The following is a 17,020-nucleotide window of genomic DNA, read 5'->3' as shown; positions in this document are numbered from 1 at the left end:
CCCAATTCTCTTCCTCTCCAAATGCATTCTTCACCACCTTCACAACATCACTTAGTCACACCCAAACCTAGCTCACTCATCATCAGAGAACTCACTGACAAAAAGAAAAAAAAAAATCACAATTCACAAGAACTCCACTGTAATGGAGTTTAGTTTTAATTTTTTCAACAACAAAATGTCAAAGAGGTAGGTTACTTGGATATTTTTGATCGTTTAGGTTGGAGTATGATTTCAATTACTTATATTTAAAGTGTTGTTTTCTATTATAACTATTTATGTTAATACATATTTTAATTATGTAAACTTTAGTTGATTAACTAATATTTCTAACTATTACTTTTATATATTAATATATAAAATGCTTTATTATAATAAATATTAAAATTTATTTTATAGATATTAATAAATTTAAGTCATAATAATTTTGTATCTTTTTAATAATATATACTTTTTATTTAATATATTATTTTTAAATAAATAAAATAAAATTTATTAAGCGTCTTGTAATAAATAAAATAAATGTAACTGATTAAAATCTAAAAAATATCTAAATTTTTATTTTAAAATTAGAGAAAGTGTGAATCATAATCTTGGAAAAAATTAAACGTAACATTCTTTTAAATTTATTAATTGTCTTGTGAAATGTTTAATTTTATGCATGATAATTTATTTAGTAAAATCTTTAGATAAAATCGATTAGTAAATGTTTATATTCTATAATTTATATAAATAATTGTACTACACCTGGTCGATCCAACCAAATAATAATAATAAACGATCACCATATTTATACGCAAAATAAATCAAGTAGTCGGCCTAAGCTGACCTAAGCCTAATCGGCCTAAACCGCTAAAAGAATAGCCAGCCTAGGACAATATGCGAACAATAGCGACATAAGCCGCTAAAAAGGTAGTCGGTCTACATCGACCACTTTAATAAACTTGACGAAATCAAAGCACTCCTAAAATTCAGTAAGCCCATAATAATCAGACTAAGGGCTTGGGCTAAGGCCCAGGCCCACCTATGGCCCAAGCCAGGGCCCGACCCATGGAATGGTCAGACATAACTAATGATCTATAAATATACATGGACTCCACGAATTAAAGGTACGCATTCATTACTTCCCTAATCATCAGATTTGACTTTTCTGAGAGATCTCGCTAACTTGAGCTTCGGAGTCCCTTCTGTAAGTAACCCCTCCCGGGTCCACGCAGATACGAGCGACATATGTCAATTGGGAAGAAGTCTACTGAGGAAATGGCGGACCATGGGTAAGGTAATACTTGTGTCTAACTCATCTTATTTGTTCTCTGCAGGAACAATAATAAATTTGGTCTTAAGAAAAAAAACAATATTTCTTTATTTTATAAAAAAAAATATTTGGACAAAATTGAAACAAATCGAATGAGGATTAGATTGAAATAAATAAACATATGTGGAGACTAAATTGAAACAAATAGATATATGTAGAGAGTAAATTGAAATCAAGACAATAACACCTGGTAGAGACACTAACATGTGGCAGTAACTTGCCACGTGGCACTGACAATGCCACATGTTACACGAAGGATCTGACACATGGTAATTTTTTTTAAATTAAAAAAAAATTAAAAATTTAAAAAAGTAAAAAAAGTAAAAAAAAATAAAAAAATTAAGAAAACCAGAAGCTGATACGTGACATGTCGTTAAGAGCGTTAATTATTTTTTTCTGAAAGGGCCTAATTGAAACATTTTTTTTCAAAAGTTGAGAAGAAATTGAAACATTTTTTCAAAAGTTGAGACAAAATTGAAACTTTTTTAAAGACGAGTACCAAACTGAAACTTCCGAACGAAATTTGGTACTATTTGACTAATTAAACCTTTAATTTTTTATTATTTAAATTACGTAAATTTAATTTATTTTTAATATTTATTAAAGTTAATACTTTTATTTCTTCTTACTATTTATATTTATTTATATTAGTATAGACTTAATCAATCCAAGTGCAAGAATTTTTTTTCTTTTAATTTTAAATATTGTGAGTATTATGTCTGTCAATGAATACTTGCAAATCTTTCTTTTTACTCTTCTATAAAAATAAATTAGCATCACATCTTCCTACCTTATTCACATTTCTATCTTTATGCATTGAATTATTTTTCTTTATACAAATTCACCAAGCTATCATCTACACTTTGAAGTTTTATAAGCTTATTAATTAAAGGTAATATTTTAGGTTGGTTGATAGATCAATTAATATTTCTCAAAATTCAAATTTTAATTATACTTACTTTTTTTAGAAAAATCTTCCTAAAGAAATCAATTAAAAATTTCCCTAAAATAGCAAATTCAAATTTATATTTAATCTGATGAATGAGTTAGGTAGAAGTGTGTATGCAACATTGAATTAGTTATGTCGCATGTCCCCAGTTACAGAGTGGCACCACTACAACCATAGCCACAGTCACTTGATATTTTGTTTGTTGTTTCGCTGGGGACAATGTGTCAGCGTGAACGTAGGTGTTTGGAACCAGCACATTTTAAAGATGTCAACTAAAATTATAGTATTATTTATAAATTTCTTTTTAAGATTAATTCAATATTTCTTTAATTCACCACATTAAAATGATTTAATATTGAGAATCGGAAAAAAGTAAAGTTAAAATTCATTTTATATTTATTTTTTAAATAAATTGGGAATAAAATAAATAAATTCATTTGATATTACACATAACAATAAAAAGATGATAACTTTTTTTATTGAATTGGATTACAACAATATGTGTTCACTTTTTTTTATAGTAACAAATAATAAAATTATAAATATAAACCATTTTTACAATTTAATTCTAGACAATTTTTATTTTATTTTGTAAATTATTTTTAGTGTTTAATTTTAAAAAATGGTTAAATTTAGAAAACCAAGTAAATGAAAAATGATTACATTTATAACAAACGGTCAGATAAAATTAGATAAGAATGTAGAGACTGGATGTTCTCTATCTTTATATAATAGTATAGAAAAAAAAATTGTATTAATCATGTTATTTTTGTGGAATTTGATCTCTACATAATTTAGTGCTATTTTTGTTTAATTTAAAGGAAATGTAATAAACCAGTTTTCTTATAACATTTTAAACTACATATTAATTTGTATACATAATTTAAAATAAAATAATATTACTAATAATACCTAATTTATTTATAATATTTTCCACCAACCATCATCTTCCCCTTTATTCATTCCTATACTGTTGCTCATTCAATTATACAGCCTGCACCAGTTATAAATAATGGTATGTGAGGAGACTTTTCCATCACAAATTATTCTATGGTATCCAAACACTCTTTCACCAAGTTCAACATGGTTATGAGATTCCTGACTTGTGTTTTTTTTCTTTTTTTAATTGATGCATTATCTTTTGGAAGCTTAAACGAATGTCATAATAAAGTCTAGATGTAAATTATAATTCTGAAAAATGAAAAAGATTAAAGAATCATGGTTTATTCCAACATACATATGTAAGATTCATTTTCTGCATATATTTTATTAGGATTGCTATAAGATTTAGATTATAATGTAAATTTAGTTGTACATGAACTTTGATTATGTCATAATATATATATATATATATATATATATATATATATATATATATATATATATATTTTCGCATGACATGTATAGGAAAAAAATATATTGTTACCTATTTTGTAAGATGACATGTTATTGTACTTTAATTATAATCTTCACTGTTATTGGTTTTTGTTTTTAATTAATTAAACTAATTAGAAATATTTTGATAAAAGATAAATATAAATTATTATGAAAAAAAAATTAGCTTATAACAAATTCGGACCAACTCGATGGTTTGCAAGTCAGCCACCAGAAAAGTAAACTCATCTTTAAAGTGCATGACGAGCCAACCCGACCTATATTTTGTAGACAAAACAGATTGAACTGGCTTGCTTCGTTATTTTTCCGAAAGATGTGGACCAACTATTTAATTAAAGGAATCACTATTTCTCAAAGTTCAAAAAATAATTATATGTGAAAATTTTTGTATTTATTTTTTGGAAGATAATTCTAAAAAACATCTTTAAATATAAAATATTGAAAATGTATAATTTTTCTTATAGTTTTATAAATATAATTATATTAATTTATATTATATTAGTGATAATAGTTAAATATATAAATTTTAAATTTTTTTATTTTACTTTATAATAACCATAACCATGAAGTAAAATTTATATTGCAACATGTTTGACAGTGACAATCTAATAAAAAAGTAATAAAATATAATGTACAAATCTTACAAGTTAATAAAACTAGAAACTTAAAAAGGAAAAATAAAATTCTAGCAAAAACATTTAAACATGGCTTAAATTATTGGATCAAAAGGCACGACATGCGAATATAACCTATGAAAACAATAATGCAACCAATTATATAGAATAATAAAGTATTATTATCTTTTTAATAAAGTAAACTGAGAAAAATAAATTTCAATGAAGATAAAACGTATAATTAAATATGTTCTTACATAATTCCAACCATATAAAAATAATTAATTCAATGTCTTAACACATAACCAAGCTTTATTTAATGTTTATGTGTTTCCAACCAAAAGACTGACATTAAAACAAAGAAACTTGAACAGTAGTAGAAGGCACTATCAACAGAGACAGACATGTAGACATGTTTTATTTAATGTTTTTAATTTGAGGTTTTAAAATTTGTATGTTTGTTGTTTAATCCTTAATATGTCATTTATTTATTTATTAATATATATTATGTGGCACTGCATCATTCACTGTTCTAAGAGAATGAGTGGACATTATGTTGTATTTATACTAAAAAACTTGTTTGGCATAAAGTTATAGAAAAAGGCATCTAAAATTACAAAATTACCAGAGACTATAGAATGATAGTTGTAATGCTTTGTTGAATTGCTAACAGATGATGCTAAAGGACAAAAACCTCCGTACAAGGTTTCCCTCAATACTATAACAAATATCATATTATAAATGACATAAATATAATAAATCTTTAACTAAAAAGAACATACTATGATTATTATAATAGATTATAATTTTATATTATTTACAATTAAGTTTTAACATAATACTATCATATTAAAAATAAAATTTACAAATATTAAAATATAAATTCGAATGATGTAGATTGTAACTCATTATTCAAATATGTATACAACTATCCATTTTGCTTAATTTTATTTATCTAATCTACTTTGAATTGGATCAAATTTGGTCGAATACATATTTCTTCTCACCCTTATATCCATATCATATTATTTAACCTAATTTAAACATGACAATTTCAACTTCTCAATCACTCCATTCTATAAATACTTAGTAGTGACCTTACCATCATTCTACAAGACACCATATACTTTTCTGAAATAAAAGATTTGCTATACTAAGAAGTTTCGCAACTAACCAATATGAACAATAATATAATAATATATGCGTCTTACATTTATATCTTATTATATTTGATCTATATTAGGTGTGTATTTCATTCACTTAGAGTTCAAGCCAATGAGTAAAATGGAAGAATAATATATATATATATATATATATATATATATATATATATATATATATATATATATATATATATATATATATATTTCACAACAAAAATGTAGCAAAACATATTCATATTAGCCTATTTACCTCCCTATTTTAAGTTTTATATCAATAAATTCATATCCTATATCAATTCCAATAGCATATATCGAGAGAATGGTCCTTATATATATATATATATATATATATATATATATATATATATATATATATATATATATATATATATAACATTATACTTTATTTTTTTCATCTCTCAGAATTTTAATTTGCATTGATCATCCTAAATTTTGTGACATTTGTTTTAACCTTCCAAAATCAATGAAGGAAATAAAAAAAAAAACACAGTCAAAGATCCCATAACCATGTTAAACTACATTAAAAAGTGTTTGAATGCCATAGAATAATTTGTGATGGTAAAAATCTCCACACATAGCCTTCCATTATTAGTTAGTGCAGACTGTATAATTGAATGAGCAACTGTATGCAGAGATAGGAATGAATAAAGGTGAAGATGGTTGGTGAAAAATATTAATAATGGATTAGGTACCATAATTATTTATATTATTATTTGATTTAAAATTATGTATACACATAAATACGTTGTTATATATTATTTTAGGAGTTGTAGTTTAGAATGTTATAAGAAAATTGATTTACCTTTCCTTTTAAATTAAACAAAAATAATATTAAATATATAGAGATTAAATTCCATAAAAATAGCATGATTCATAAAAATATTTTCATAAAAAGAACAGGAATGCGACCACACATTCAATAAAAATTAATTATCATACTTTTCATTGTCGCATATAATATCAAATGAATATGTTTTTTTATTCACAAGTTGTTTAAAAACTAAAAATAAAATAATTTTTTAACTTCTCTTATTTGATTGTCAATATTAAAGCATTTTAAGAATGTGAATTAAAGAAAGATTGAATTAATCTTAAAATAAGTTTATTGATAATATTATAACATGAGTTTACATGTTTAAAATGTGCCAGTTCTAAACACCTACCTCCACGCCGACACGTTGTCCGAATCGAAACAACAACAAAATATCAAATGGCTATGGTTGTAATGGTGCCACTCTGGAAGGAACATGAGGCATAATTAATTGTATCACTCTATTAATTCAATGTTGCATACACACTTTTACCTAACTCCGTCATAAGATATAAATATAAATTTTAATTTATTATTTTAGAGAAATTTTTAGTTGATATTTTTAGGAAGATTTTTTCTAAAAAAATTAAGCATAATTAAAATTTGTATTGAGAAATATTTATTGCTTATAATAAATTATAACTTAATAATGATATAAAATTTACAGCAATTTTACCCCAACCTAATTGTGTGAATTGCATACTTGAATTAAATCCACGCATCCTGTAGCCTGAATCGAAAATCAAATGTTTTTGTTTTTATATGAAAAAAAAGAAAGAAAAATAGAGCAATCGCAGTGGGATGGACACAGTTTGCATGCGTACACCTCATATTAACAATTACTTATGGGTCTTTAAAAAAGACAACTCACACTTATTCTTTTCTTTCTCATTCTCCTTTTCTTCTTTCTTTATTTTTGTATTATTCTGGGTTTAGAAGTTTACTTTTTTTAGAGTTCCTTACTAATTGGAATCTCTAAAGTCATTCATGTCATTACGATCTATTCATTAAGAAACTTTTAACCTTTTCTTGCTATCTTTCTTTATTTCTTTAAGTGAGAGTTGCTACAAATTATGAAACTATGTCACAAATAATAATGGTTACCTGTCCATGCATTTTCTTCTATAACTTGTGTCCAATATTACTGAGCTAAGGTCTAAAGACTAATTTGCTTAAAATTGTGTTTAGGAGATGAAATATTATGTTAATTAGTCATGTATTGACCTTTTTTGGATCTATAATTTCTAAGGAACGGCAAAACAGTTCAGTCAGGCCCGTTTTGACTCGCCCCGCCTTTGATCTGTTAAAACGGACCAGTTAGGCTGACCCACCTTTAAGAAACGGATTGGACAATTCAAGTTGATGGGCTTATTTGTCACTTTTTTTTTAATTTTTTAATTTTTAAAAAAATTTGTTTATAAATTATATATATATATATTTGTTTATATAATATAAAAAAATTATTTATTTTTAATTATTTTTTAATTTTTTAAACATAAAAAAAAATGGATTGGCGGACTAGGATGGGCTGGCCCACCTTTGACCCTCCAGTTGGATGGGCTAGGCAGGCTGAGCCACAACGGTTGGCGAGTTGAAAATTCCAACCCGGTCTGTCCTTTTCCAGCTTTTTTGTATTTAGGGGTCCGTTAGAAATGAAATTTGTAAATATGTGTTCGTTGATTTTTTTTTTTTGTCAAACAAGGTCAAGTCGTCATGGTGGAGGACGACATTACAGGTGAAGTCGTCCTCCACTCGACCGGTTTTTCTTTTTTTTAAACATAAAAAAAAATGGATTGGTAGACCAGGACGGGCTGGCCTGCCTTTGACCCTCCAGTTGGGTGGGCTAGGCAGGCTGAGTCACAACGGTTGACGGGTTGAAAATTCCAACTCTGTTTGCCCTTTTCCTAACGGGCTGGCAGGTTGGCCCGACGAACCTAGTCGACTTTGACCTCCCTACAATTTCCTATAATGTTATTTAGATGTACAATTTCCTACGAGGTGATTGGATATGGATTTGTATTTGTTATGACTAGAGATGGCAAATAAACCCGTCCCCGTGGGTATTGCCCGAATCCGTCCCCGTTTTGACGGGGAATCCCCGCATTGACTGGGTATGGGTATGGGTATGGGGAATCCCCGACTTTTTCAGTTGGGTATGGGGATGGGTATGGGGATGTACATATACCCGCCATAATACCCGTCCCCGCCATATCTCCATTCTCGTTTAAATTATTAAAATATTCACAATTAATCAAGTAACCCCTATATATATATATATTTTTTTTTTCTATTTTTTATTTCTTTTAATTATTTCATTTGTCATGAAACTCATTCTCATCTCCAATATATTTTTTATCTTATCATAACCTTTATGTAATTATGTTAAAATGATGTATGTTAATTAAAAAAAAATTATGCCTCACATTTGAATATTTATATTATTTTTTAATATTTTTATTTATTATAAATTTTTCTTTCACATGAGAATGTTTATACTCTCAATTTAAGATAATATAAAAAAAATTCTTTACTTATTATTATTATTAATTTTTGTTTAATTTGAAGAACTCTTTTGTTTCATTAAAATAATTTTCGTTATTTTTCAACCATTAATTATATGTTAATATTTGAAAAGTTTTCTTAATTCTCTAAGATATTTTTCGTCTTATCATACCTTAGTTATACATTTGATTTCCTTTGTGTGATTTTTTTCGATAGTCTCTCAAATTATTTCTAAAACACACATTTGTTAGTTTTTTAATATTTTTATTTATTTTTTTTATTTTCATCATGTAGAATAATATTTCGATATATTCTATCTAATTATTTTTTATTTTATAACTCATTATTAATCATAATGTAATTTTTTCACTTTAAATTCTGTTTGAAGTGGTTAAAATTATATATATATATATATATATATATATATATATATATATATATATATATAATGATATTTAGGAATAGTATATGATAATTCACTACAAGAAAAACATGAAATGGTGACTGATTTAGTCAGTAACCCATATCAGTCACTATTTTTCGTCATTGGTGGTAGTAGTTGATTTATTGTCTGAATCAATGACTAAATTAGTGACCGATTCAATGATCGAATCTGTACTTGATTTAGTGACCAATTTAATTACTAATTTATATGTAATTTAATGACAAATTTTTTGGTCACTAATGATATTTCTATTTAATTTTAACCACTTCAAACATAATTTAATAATTAGTTCTGTAAGGTATTTTTCATTTTATCATACCTTAATTATACATTTGATTTCCTTTGTGCGATTTCTTTCGATAGTCTCTCAAATTATTTCTAAAACACACATTTGTTAGTCTTTTAATATTTTTATTTATTGTTTATTTTCATCATGTAGAATAATATTTCGATATATTCTATCTAATTATTTGTTATTTTATAACTCACTATTAATCATACTGTAATTTTTTCCACTTTAATTGTATAAATAACTTTTATTTACTACAATATAAAAATTTAATGTAATTGCTATGAATATTTTTTTGTCACTATCCAACATATATTGAAGTTCAAAAGATACAAAATCTATGTCAAAATTTTATTATTATGTTTATTATTTGTTCTTTGTGTCATTTTGATCAAGTGATGTATTATAACTTTTATTAGTGTATAAAAAGAGATTCATTATAATTTAAAAAATTGAAGTAAACAAACATTTAAAATATATTTTAATTTGAATATTTGTTTTCCTTTTATTATTATGTTTATTATTTATTCTTTGTGTCATTTTGATCAAGTGATATATTATAACTTTTATTAGTGTATAAAAAAGATATTCATTAGAATTTAAAAAATTGAAGTAAACAAACATTTAAAATATATTTTAATTTAAATATTTGTTTTCCTTTTATATTTTTTTGAAATATTTTTTAATTTTATCAACTAAGTTCATCAATGTTGTAGTTTGCAAATTTAACAAATGTTTTGGTTCACATGAAATTTTATTTGGTATTCTAATATAAAATGTAAACAATTATAATTTATTTTAAGGTATTTGGCATCGAAGAAAATCCTCATAATATTGAATATTTCATAATATTATGTTTTCTTTACCGTAATTTTTTTTCTTTTATAAAAATTAATATTGAAGTAGTTAGAACACGGGTACGGGTATGGGTACGAGATTATACCCGTTACCCGGTGGGGATGGGGATGGGAAAAAAGTTTGATACCCGTTGGGTTTGGGTATGGAAATGGGGATGAATTTTTTATGCGGGGATGGGTATGGGATAGCGAAACCCGTCCCCGCCCCGCCCCGTTGCCATCCCTAGTTATGACTTGAGATTTTGGGTATTAATTTGTGTTGGGCATTGTGTTGTTGAGTATATGTTTGTAGATTCTGGTTAGTGAAATTTAAGGTATAGCACGCACGAAACAAAATTGTTTTGATCTTTAGCTCAAACAGTCTATTCCTATCACCTTTTCTTATGCCAGTACAATTTGGATCCCTTTCATATTTCATCATTCACTCAAGATATCATGCTACCAATGAAAAACACAACTCAATATCTAGTTCTCAATTTATAAGTTTGCACAAGTTTCTAGTAAAACAGGAACAACATCCCTTTTCTCGGGATTATTATCCATCAAATTATATCTATAGGAATGTTACAATTATCACTTTACTTGCTTAAGATATTACATTTATAACTTAATTACCTTTCCATTATATTCATTTAAAATGACAGAATAAAAATCCTCTTAATTTTAGTTAGTATAATTAAGAATGGACATGATAAAATGGACCAACCCAAGTTTGTTTTGGTCTAACTTTTCAAGATTCTAGCCAAAGATCTACCAAGAAAAAACAACTTGCCCAACCTACTAAATTAAAAAGTAGACATTTGTGTGTTTAATAGAACTCACATGCCTTGAACCTTATTTTATATTAGAACAAGCATGGATAAACCACACGACATAGTTAATACAACAATGTTAATTTTCTTGATTTTTGTCCGAACGAACCCTAAGAGTTTCAAGAAATGGTCTTCCTCCTTTTTCCATGGATTCACTTCTCAGACGACGTTGTCTTTCTCCATGCAAAATATCAGCAATCCTTCAAAAAAATATAAAACCATTCCCCTCAAAATATAATTCCATTTTATATATAATTGAATCCAAAAACATACCACAATTGATTAGCCATTAAAATTAGGGATAACTATGTTTTTAATTCTCAAATTTTAATCCAAAATTAGAATTCATCTATGTTCGAAATTTCGATATATTTTGGTCCTTATATTTTAAAAATAAATTAATATAGTTCTGTAAATCTAATTACATTAATTTTTTTTACGTGTCACACGTATTTTATGTTAGTATTCGACACATTCCCAGATTAATATCTGCTCGAAAATGCATTCGACACTTAAAAAAAATTAACGTAATTGGATAAAAAAAACTATTCATTCATTTTTAAAGTTTAAGAACTAAAATATATCGAAATTTAGGAAATGGACGAATTCTAATTTTTGCTTAAAGTTCAAGGACCAAATATATACTTAACCCTTAAAATTATAACTAATAATTAATAATCAAGTAAATTAAAAGTTTATATTTTCATTTTTCTTTTCACCTGTCAAGAGCCTCTGCATTTGTTTCTCCGAGTTCTTCTAAATCAAAAGTATCCAAATTCATCTTCACAACTTTTTCTTGTAACAGTTGTTTTCCAGTCTTCTCAACACCTTCCAAGTTTTCTTCTGTAACATCAACTGAGTTGGAGAGATCAGGATTCAAGTCCAAATCCTGCCATTCCAAACTCACTTAAATTAGTGTCGAAAAATTTACTTGATTTTCTTTAAAATAAAATCCACAGAAAGAAAATATATACATCAATTCGAAGGTAGGTACTCATAGAAGGTGGGAATCTGGAAAAGAGTGAAGCAGGATAGTATTTAGACATGGCTGAAGAAGCACGACCCTGCACATCGGTTTCGATAGCAGCCCATATATCTTCTGTCCAAAACGCAGCCACACGAGCATCAAAACAATCATTCTCCACATATTTTGTATGTCCTGTCCCCAAAGACAACACCAAGATTTTCGGATACTCAGCGTGTTGTAACACTTCACTTACGGTTACATGTGTCTGTCAAATTTAACTTCACATCATTACACTCGAGACATCGTGCGATTTTAAGCCCGGATAGAGACACAGAGACAGATACGATAGAGATACGGACACGAAGATACGGCTAAATTGATAAACATAAGATACGAGACACGATATATATATACATATTAGTTTCAAACTTTCAACTAATAAATTATCAACTAACACAAAAATAAATCTAATTTATTAATCTAATATTTAAAAAAGTGAGAAGTAGTGATCATATAATATTTTTTTTCTTATTTTTATAATCATAATAGAAATTTATGTGATAAATTTACAAATTTATAGGTTTTTTTAGAAAATTATTGAATTTGGGGTTATTAACATTGTGTTGGAGTCATGTCAAAATCATGATAAAGACAAAAAATTATCTTTTAAATTGGACACTCGACTGATACGTGTGTGTGTCGTATGAGTGTTGTATGAGTGGCAGTGTCTGATACGTGTCGGACACAGAACACGCTATTGATGAGCGTGTCCGGGCATATTTTGTCATCAAGAACTAAATTAATTTACCGGATTCTCAGCCGCTACACCACCGTTGATCATACTGAACTCAACACCATCGTTCTGAAAATAGTAAGGTGGTAGCTGAGTGGGTGTAGCTGAAGTCGATATGCATATATCCGACAGCAGGGCATTTAGGTATGGAACATTCTCAAGCTGCAACAACAAAACATTATGTTAATTCGTGTTTTCATATTAATGTTTGCCACTATATGAATGCAAAACTTATGCTGCTAACCTTGTAGTTTGAGAATATAACCGGCTTCTGTTGTGTTAGTGTCTGACTCAGTCGTGTATCCTTCAACACTTCACGAGTTATGTTATGTAAATACTCACCATCGAATTTGGGACCCGTTCCAGGTCTGTTGAAAATAATTTAAGATTAAGTTAAAGTTTTACTTGAAAATACACAAAATTAAATTTTATATAAGATGAACAAATATTTTATATATATATATATATATATATATATATAAAATAAGAATATCCGGATGACTATAATTTATATTATTTGGATACGGACACGGATACATATATGATATGGATACGGAAATACGGTTAAATTGAAAAAATATAAAACACGGAATACATCGTGTATATATATGTTAAGTTTGAAACGATTAATTAACACATTGTCAACTAACATAAAAATGAATCCAATCTATCTATTTAATATCCAATATGCAAAAAGTAATGATAGAATAAGATTTGTTCCTTATTTTAATAATCAAAATCATGTCAAAGATAAAAAAATATCTTTTAAATTGGATATAGTGTATCCTACATTCATCGTACGAGTGCCGGTGTCCGATTCGTATTGGACGCGGTACACGCCATTTATAAGACGTTTCGGAGCATGATATGACTCGTATAAAAATATATATGTAAACACAGGTTTATTTGATCAAGAGAAACGCAAAAAAAAAATGTTATTATTAGTTGTTCATATCGATGATGTTCTGAGAATATTAATACTATTATTATATATACCTAGATGAATTGAAAATATGAGGGCCATTTTGTTTGTAGAAGTGTACAATTTGTGCAGGAGTAAAGGCACCACGAGTAGGATCATGAGGGCTTGGTGTGGTTAACATAGCTGCTATGAGTCCACCAGTGCCTGTCCCTCCTATCACCTCAAAATAATGTGCTAAATCTGCATTTGGATCCTTAGCCTGCAACTCAACAAAATTCAAGTTAACCTCATAAACTTTCATTCATTCATTCATGCCATTTCAATACATATGCAGAGTATATGAACAATATGAATGAACCTTAAGAGCCTTATCTAAGTAATCAAGAACTTTTGTTGGAATAATCCCTCTGATACCACCACCATCAATGCTCAGAACTGTTAGTATGTTTCCATTGTCAGATGGAGGCAGTTTCTGGGTACTGAATCCACCAATCACTTGCCCAGCAAATAGCAAAACAAAGAAAACCAAATGAGCCATTAATTTCTTCACAAGGTACTCCAAAATTAGTGTGATTTGTGGTGAAATGTAAAGAGTAATATAGAAACATGCATGTACGTTTTGTCAGAAAACTTTGTTCACGGATCACTCTACATGTGATAATGGTGTTGGAAGCAGATTTTTTGCGGATAAGGCTGAAAAGCTATCAAACTGTTCTGGGTGTATTAAAATGTAATGCAAATTCTAGAAGAATCTAGAAAATCATAAGATAAAAGTATTGAAATGTAATGAAAGTTCTAGAACAAAGTAGAAAAGCCTAAGATATGAAGAAAAATATCAAGAACATTCTACATAGGCAAAAATCTAGAACATTCCACACAAGTTGTGACTAGCACTTTCTAGAATACTCTATAGGTCTATAAATACTCATGTACTCAATCATATTATGAAGGCCAAGAACTAAGATCACATCTAACACACCACTCTCACTACTACAACTACATACTCCTTTCAACTATCCTCTTTCACAACCTTAAAATACCAACAGTGGTACCAGAGCTACGTTCGATCATTTATTGGACGTAAAAAAATTACTCTATTACTTTCAAAACCTTCCTTCTATACTTCCAAAAGAAGAGAGTTTTTTTCTCTTAACCTATGGCTTCTAACATTGTTCACTTTTCTTTAGTCCCCCTACCAGTTTTTACCGGTGAAAATTTTGACCTCTGGAAACTCAAACTAAAGACATATTTTATCTCACAAAAATTGTGGGATATTGTTCAATCTGGTTATACAAAACCAGATAATATTGAGACTCTATCTGAGGAGGAACGAAAAAAGCTAGAAGATTCTGAACAAAAGGATGCCCAAGCATTGTTTGTTCTTCAACAAGTTGTTGGAGAAACTATTGCCAGGAGGATCATGGATGCAGAAACTGCAAAAAGGGCATGGGATATTTTAGAAGAAGAATTTGAAGGCAATGAACAGGTACGCTCCGTTAAACTGCACTATCTAAGAAGAGAATTTGAGACCATCAGAATGAAGGAATCTGAGACCATTGAAGAATACTATGGAAGAATAAAAGAAATAGTGAATAAAATGAAGTTATATGGAAAAGAAATTAAGGAAAAAAGAGTGGTAGAAAAAATTCTTATCACTCTCGCAGAAAAATATGATTCCATAGTAGCTTCCATAGAAACTTCCTCGGATCCATCTTCTCTATCGATAAGTAAATTAGTTGGTCTCCTTGGAGCGCACGAAGCAAGATTAAATAATTGTGCTGATACAAATTCAGTCGAAAATGCCTTCCAATCAAAGCTCAAATTACAACCCAAAAGGAGAGAAGAAGGAGAAAAGAAAAATATTGAAGAATATTCTAGAAGCAAAGATTCTAGAAATTTCTCTGGAAGCAAGAAAGATAAATATCCTCCGTGTGGCATTTGCAATAAGTCAAGTCATGCAGAAAAAGATTGTTGGCATCGTGGGAAGCCAATATGTCATTATTGCAAGAAGCCTGGACATGTGGAGAAATATTGTCGTAATAAAAATAAGCATCAAGCAAACTTTGATGAAGAACATAATCAGGAGCAACGTTTATTCTATGCCAATCAAGAATCTCATAGTGGAGAAGGAAACTGATACTTGGACAGTGGATGCAGCAATCACATGGCCAAAGATCAAAGCATCTTCAAAGACATTGATAAATCTGTCAATGTTAAAGTTCGACTTGGAAATGGCGCCACAGTGGAGTCTCAAGGCAAAGGAACTGTCATGGTGGAGACAAAGAAAGGTACGAAATTCATCAAGGATGTTTTACTAGTTCCCAATCTTAAAGAAAATCTTTTAAGTATTGGCCAAACAAGAAGAATGGGTCAAGGCAATGAAAGAAGAGATAAAGACAATAGAGAAAAACAACACTTGGGAGCTAGCAGATTGTCCAAAAGATAAAGATATCATCGGAGTTAAGTGGGTCTTCAAGACAAAGTTAAACCCTGATGGTACCATACACAAACACAAGGCAAGGTTGGTAGCTAAGGGTTATTCACAACAACCTGGAGTAGACTACAATGAGACATTTGCTCCAGTTGCTCGACTAGACACAATAAGAACTCTAATAGTCCTTGCAGCAGAAAAAGGATGGAGCATCTACCAATTAGACGTCAAGTCTGCATTCCTCAATGGTGTTCTTGAAGAAGAGATCTATATAGAGCAACCACCAGGATTTGTGGTTAAAGGCCAAGAAGCCAAAGTGTTGAGATTGAAGAAAGCTTTATATGGCCTGAAACAAGCTCCTCGTGCATGGTACAGCAGAATCGATCAATATTTCACCAATCAAGGATTCAGGAGGAGCAAGAGTGAGCCTACACTATACATCAAGATACAAGGTCAGGATACTCTTTTACTCTCTCTATATGTAGATGATCTTATTTATACTGGAACCAACACAAAAATGTTGATGGAGTTTAAAGAAGATATGATGAAGACCTTTGAGATGACTGATCTTGGCTTGATGAGTTATTTCCTCGGCATAGAGGTAAGTCAAAGAGATGATGGAATATTCATCTCACAAAAGAAATATATAGAAGATTTGCTAAAGAAATTTAAGATGTACGGGTGCAAACTTGTAAGCACACCACTAGTGACGAATGAGAAACTACAAAAGGTGGATG

At 28.6% G+C, this 17,020-nt stretch overlaps 1 protein-coding gene across 1 annotated transcript; it reads right to left on the bottom strand.

Annotated features, from left to right (window-relative positions):
• Positions 1 to 11,885: 11,885 nt before the first annotated feature.
• LOC114166919 (patatin-like protein 2) lies at positions 11,886 to 14,390 on the bottom strand. Its single transcript, XM_028051805.1, is given in 6 exon segments — positions 11,886 to 12,059; positions 12,145 to 12,402; positions 12,946 to 13,092; positions 13,175 to 13,334; positions 13,927 to 14,111; positions 14,211 to 14,390. Coding segments are annotated over 6 exon segments (1,104 nt in total).
• Between the last annotated feature and the right edge of the window lie 2,630 nt (positions 14,391 to 17,020).

The sequence above is a fragment of the Vigna unguiculata genome, chromosome 10, assembly GCF_004118075.2.
Source record: "Vigna unguiculata cultivar IT97K-499-35 chromosome 10, ASM411807v1, whole genome shotgun sequence".
Lineage (NCBI taxonomy): Eukaryota > Viridiplantae > Streptophyta > Magnoliopsida > Fabales > Fabaceae > Vigna > Vigna unguiculata.
Note: the sequence above shows the minus strand (reverse complement) of the source record. Positions and strands in the feature narration are given on the sequence as shown.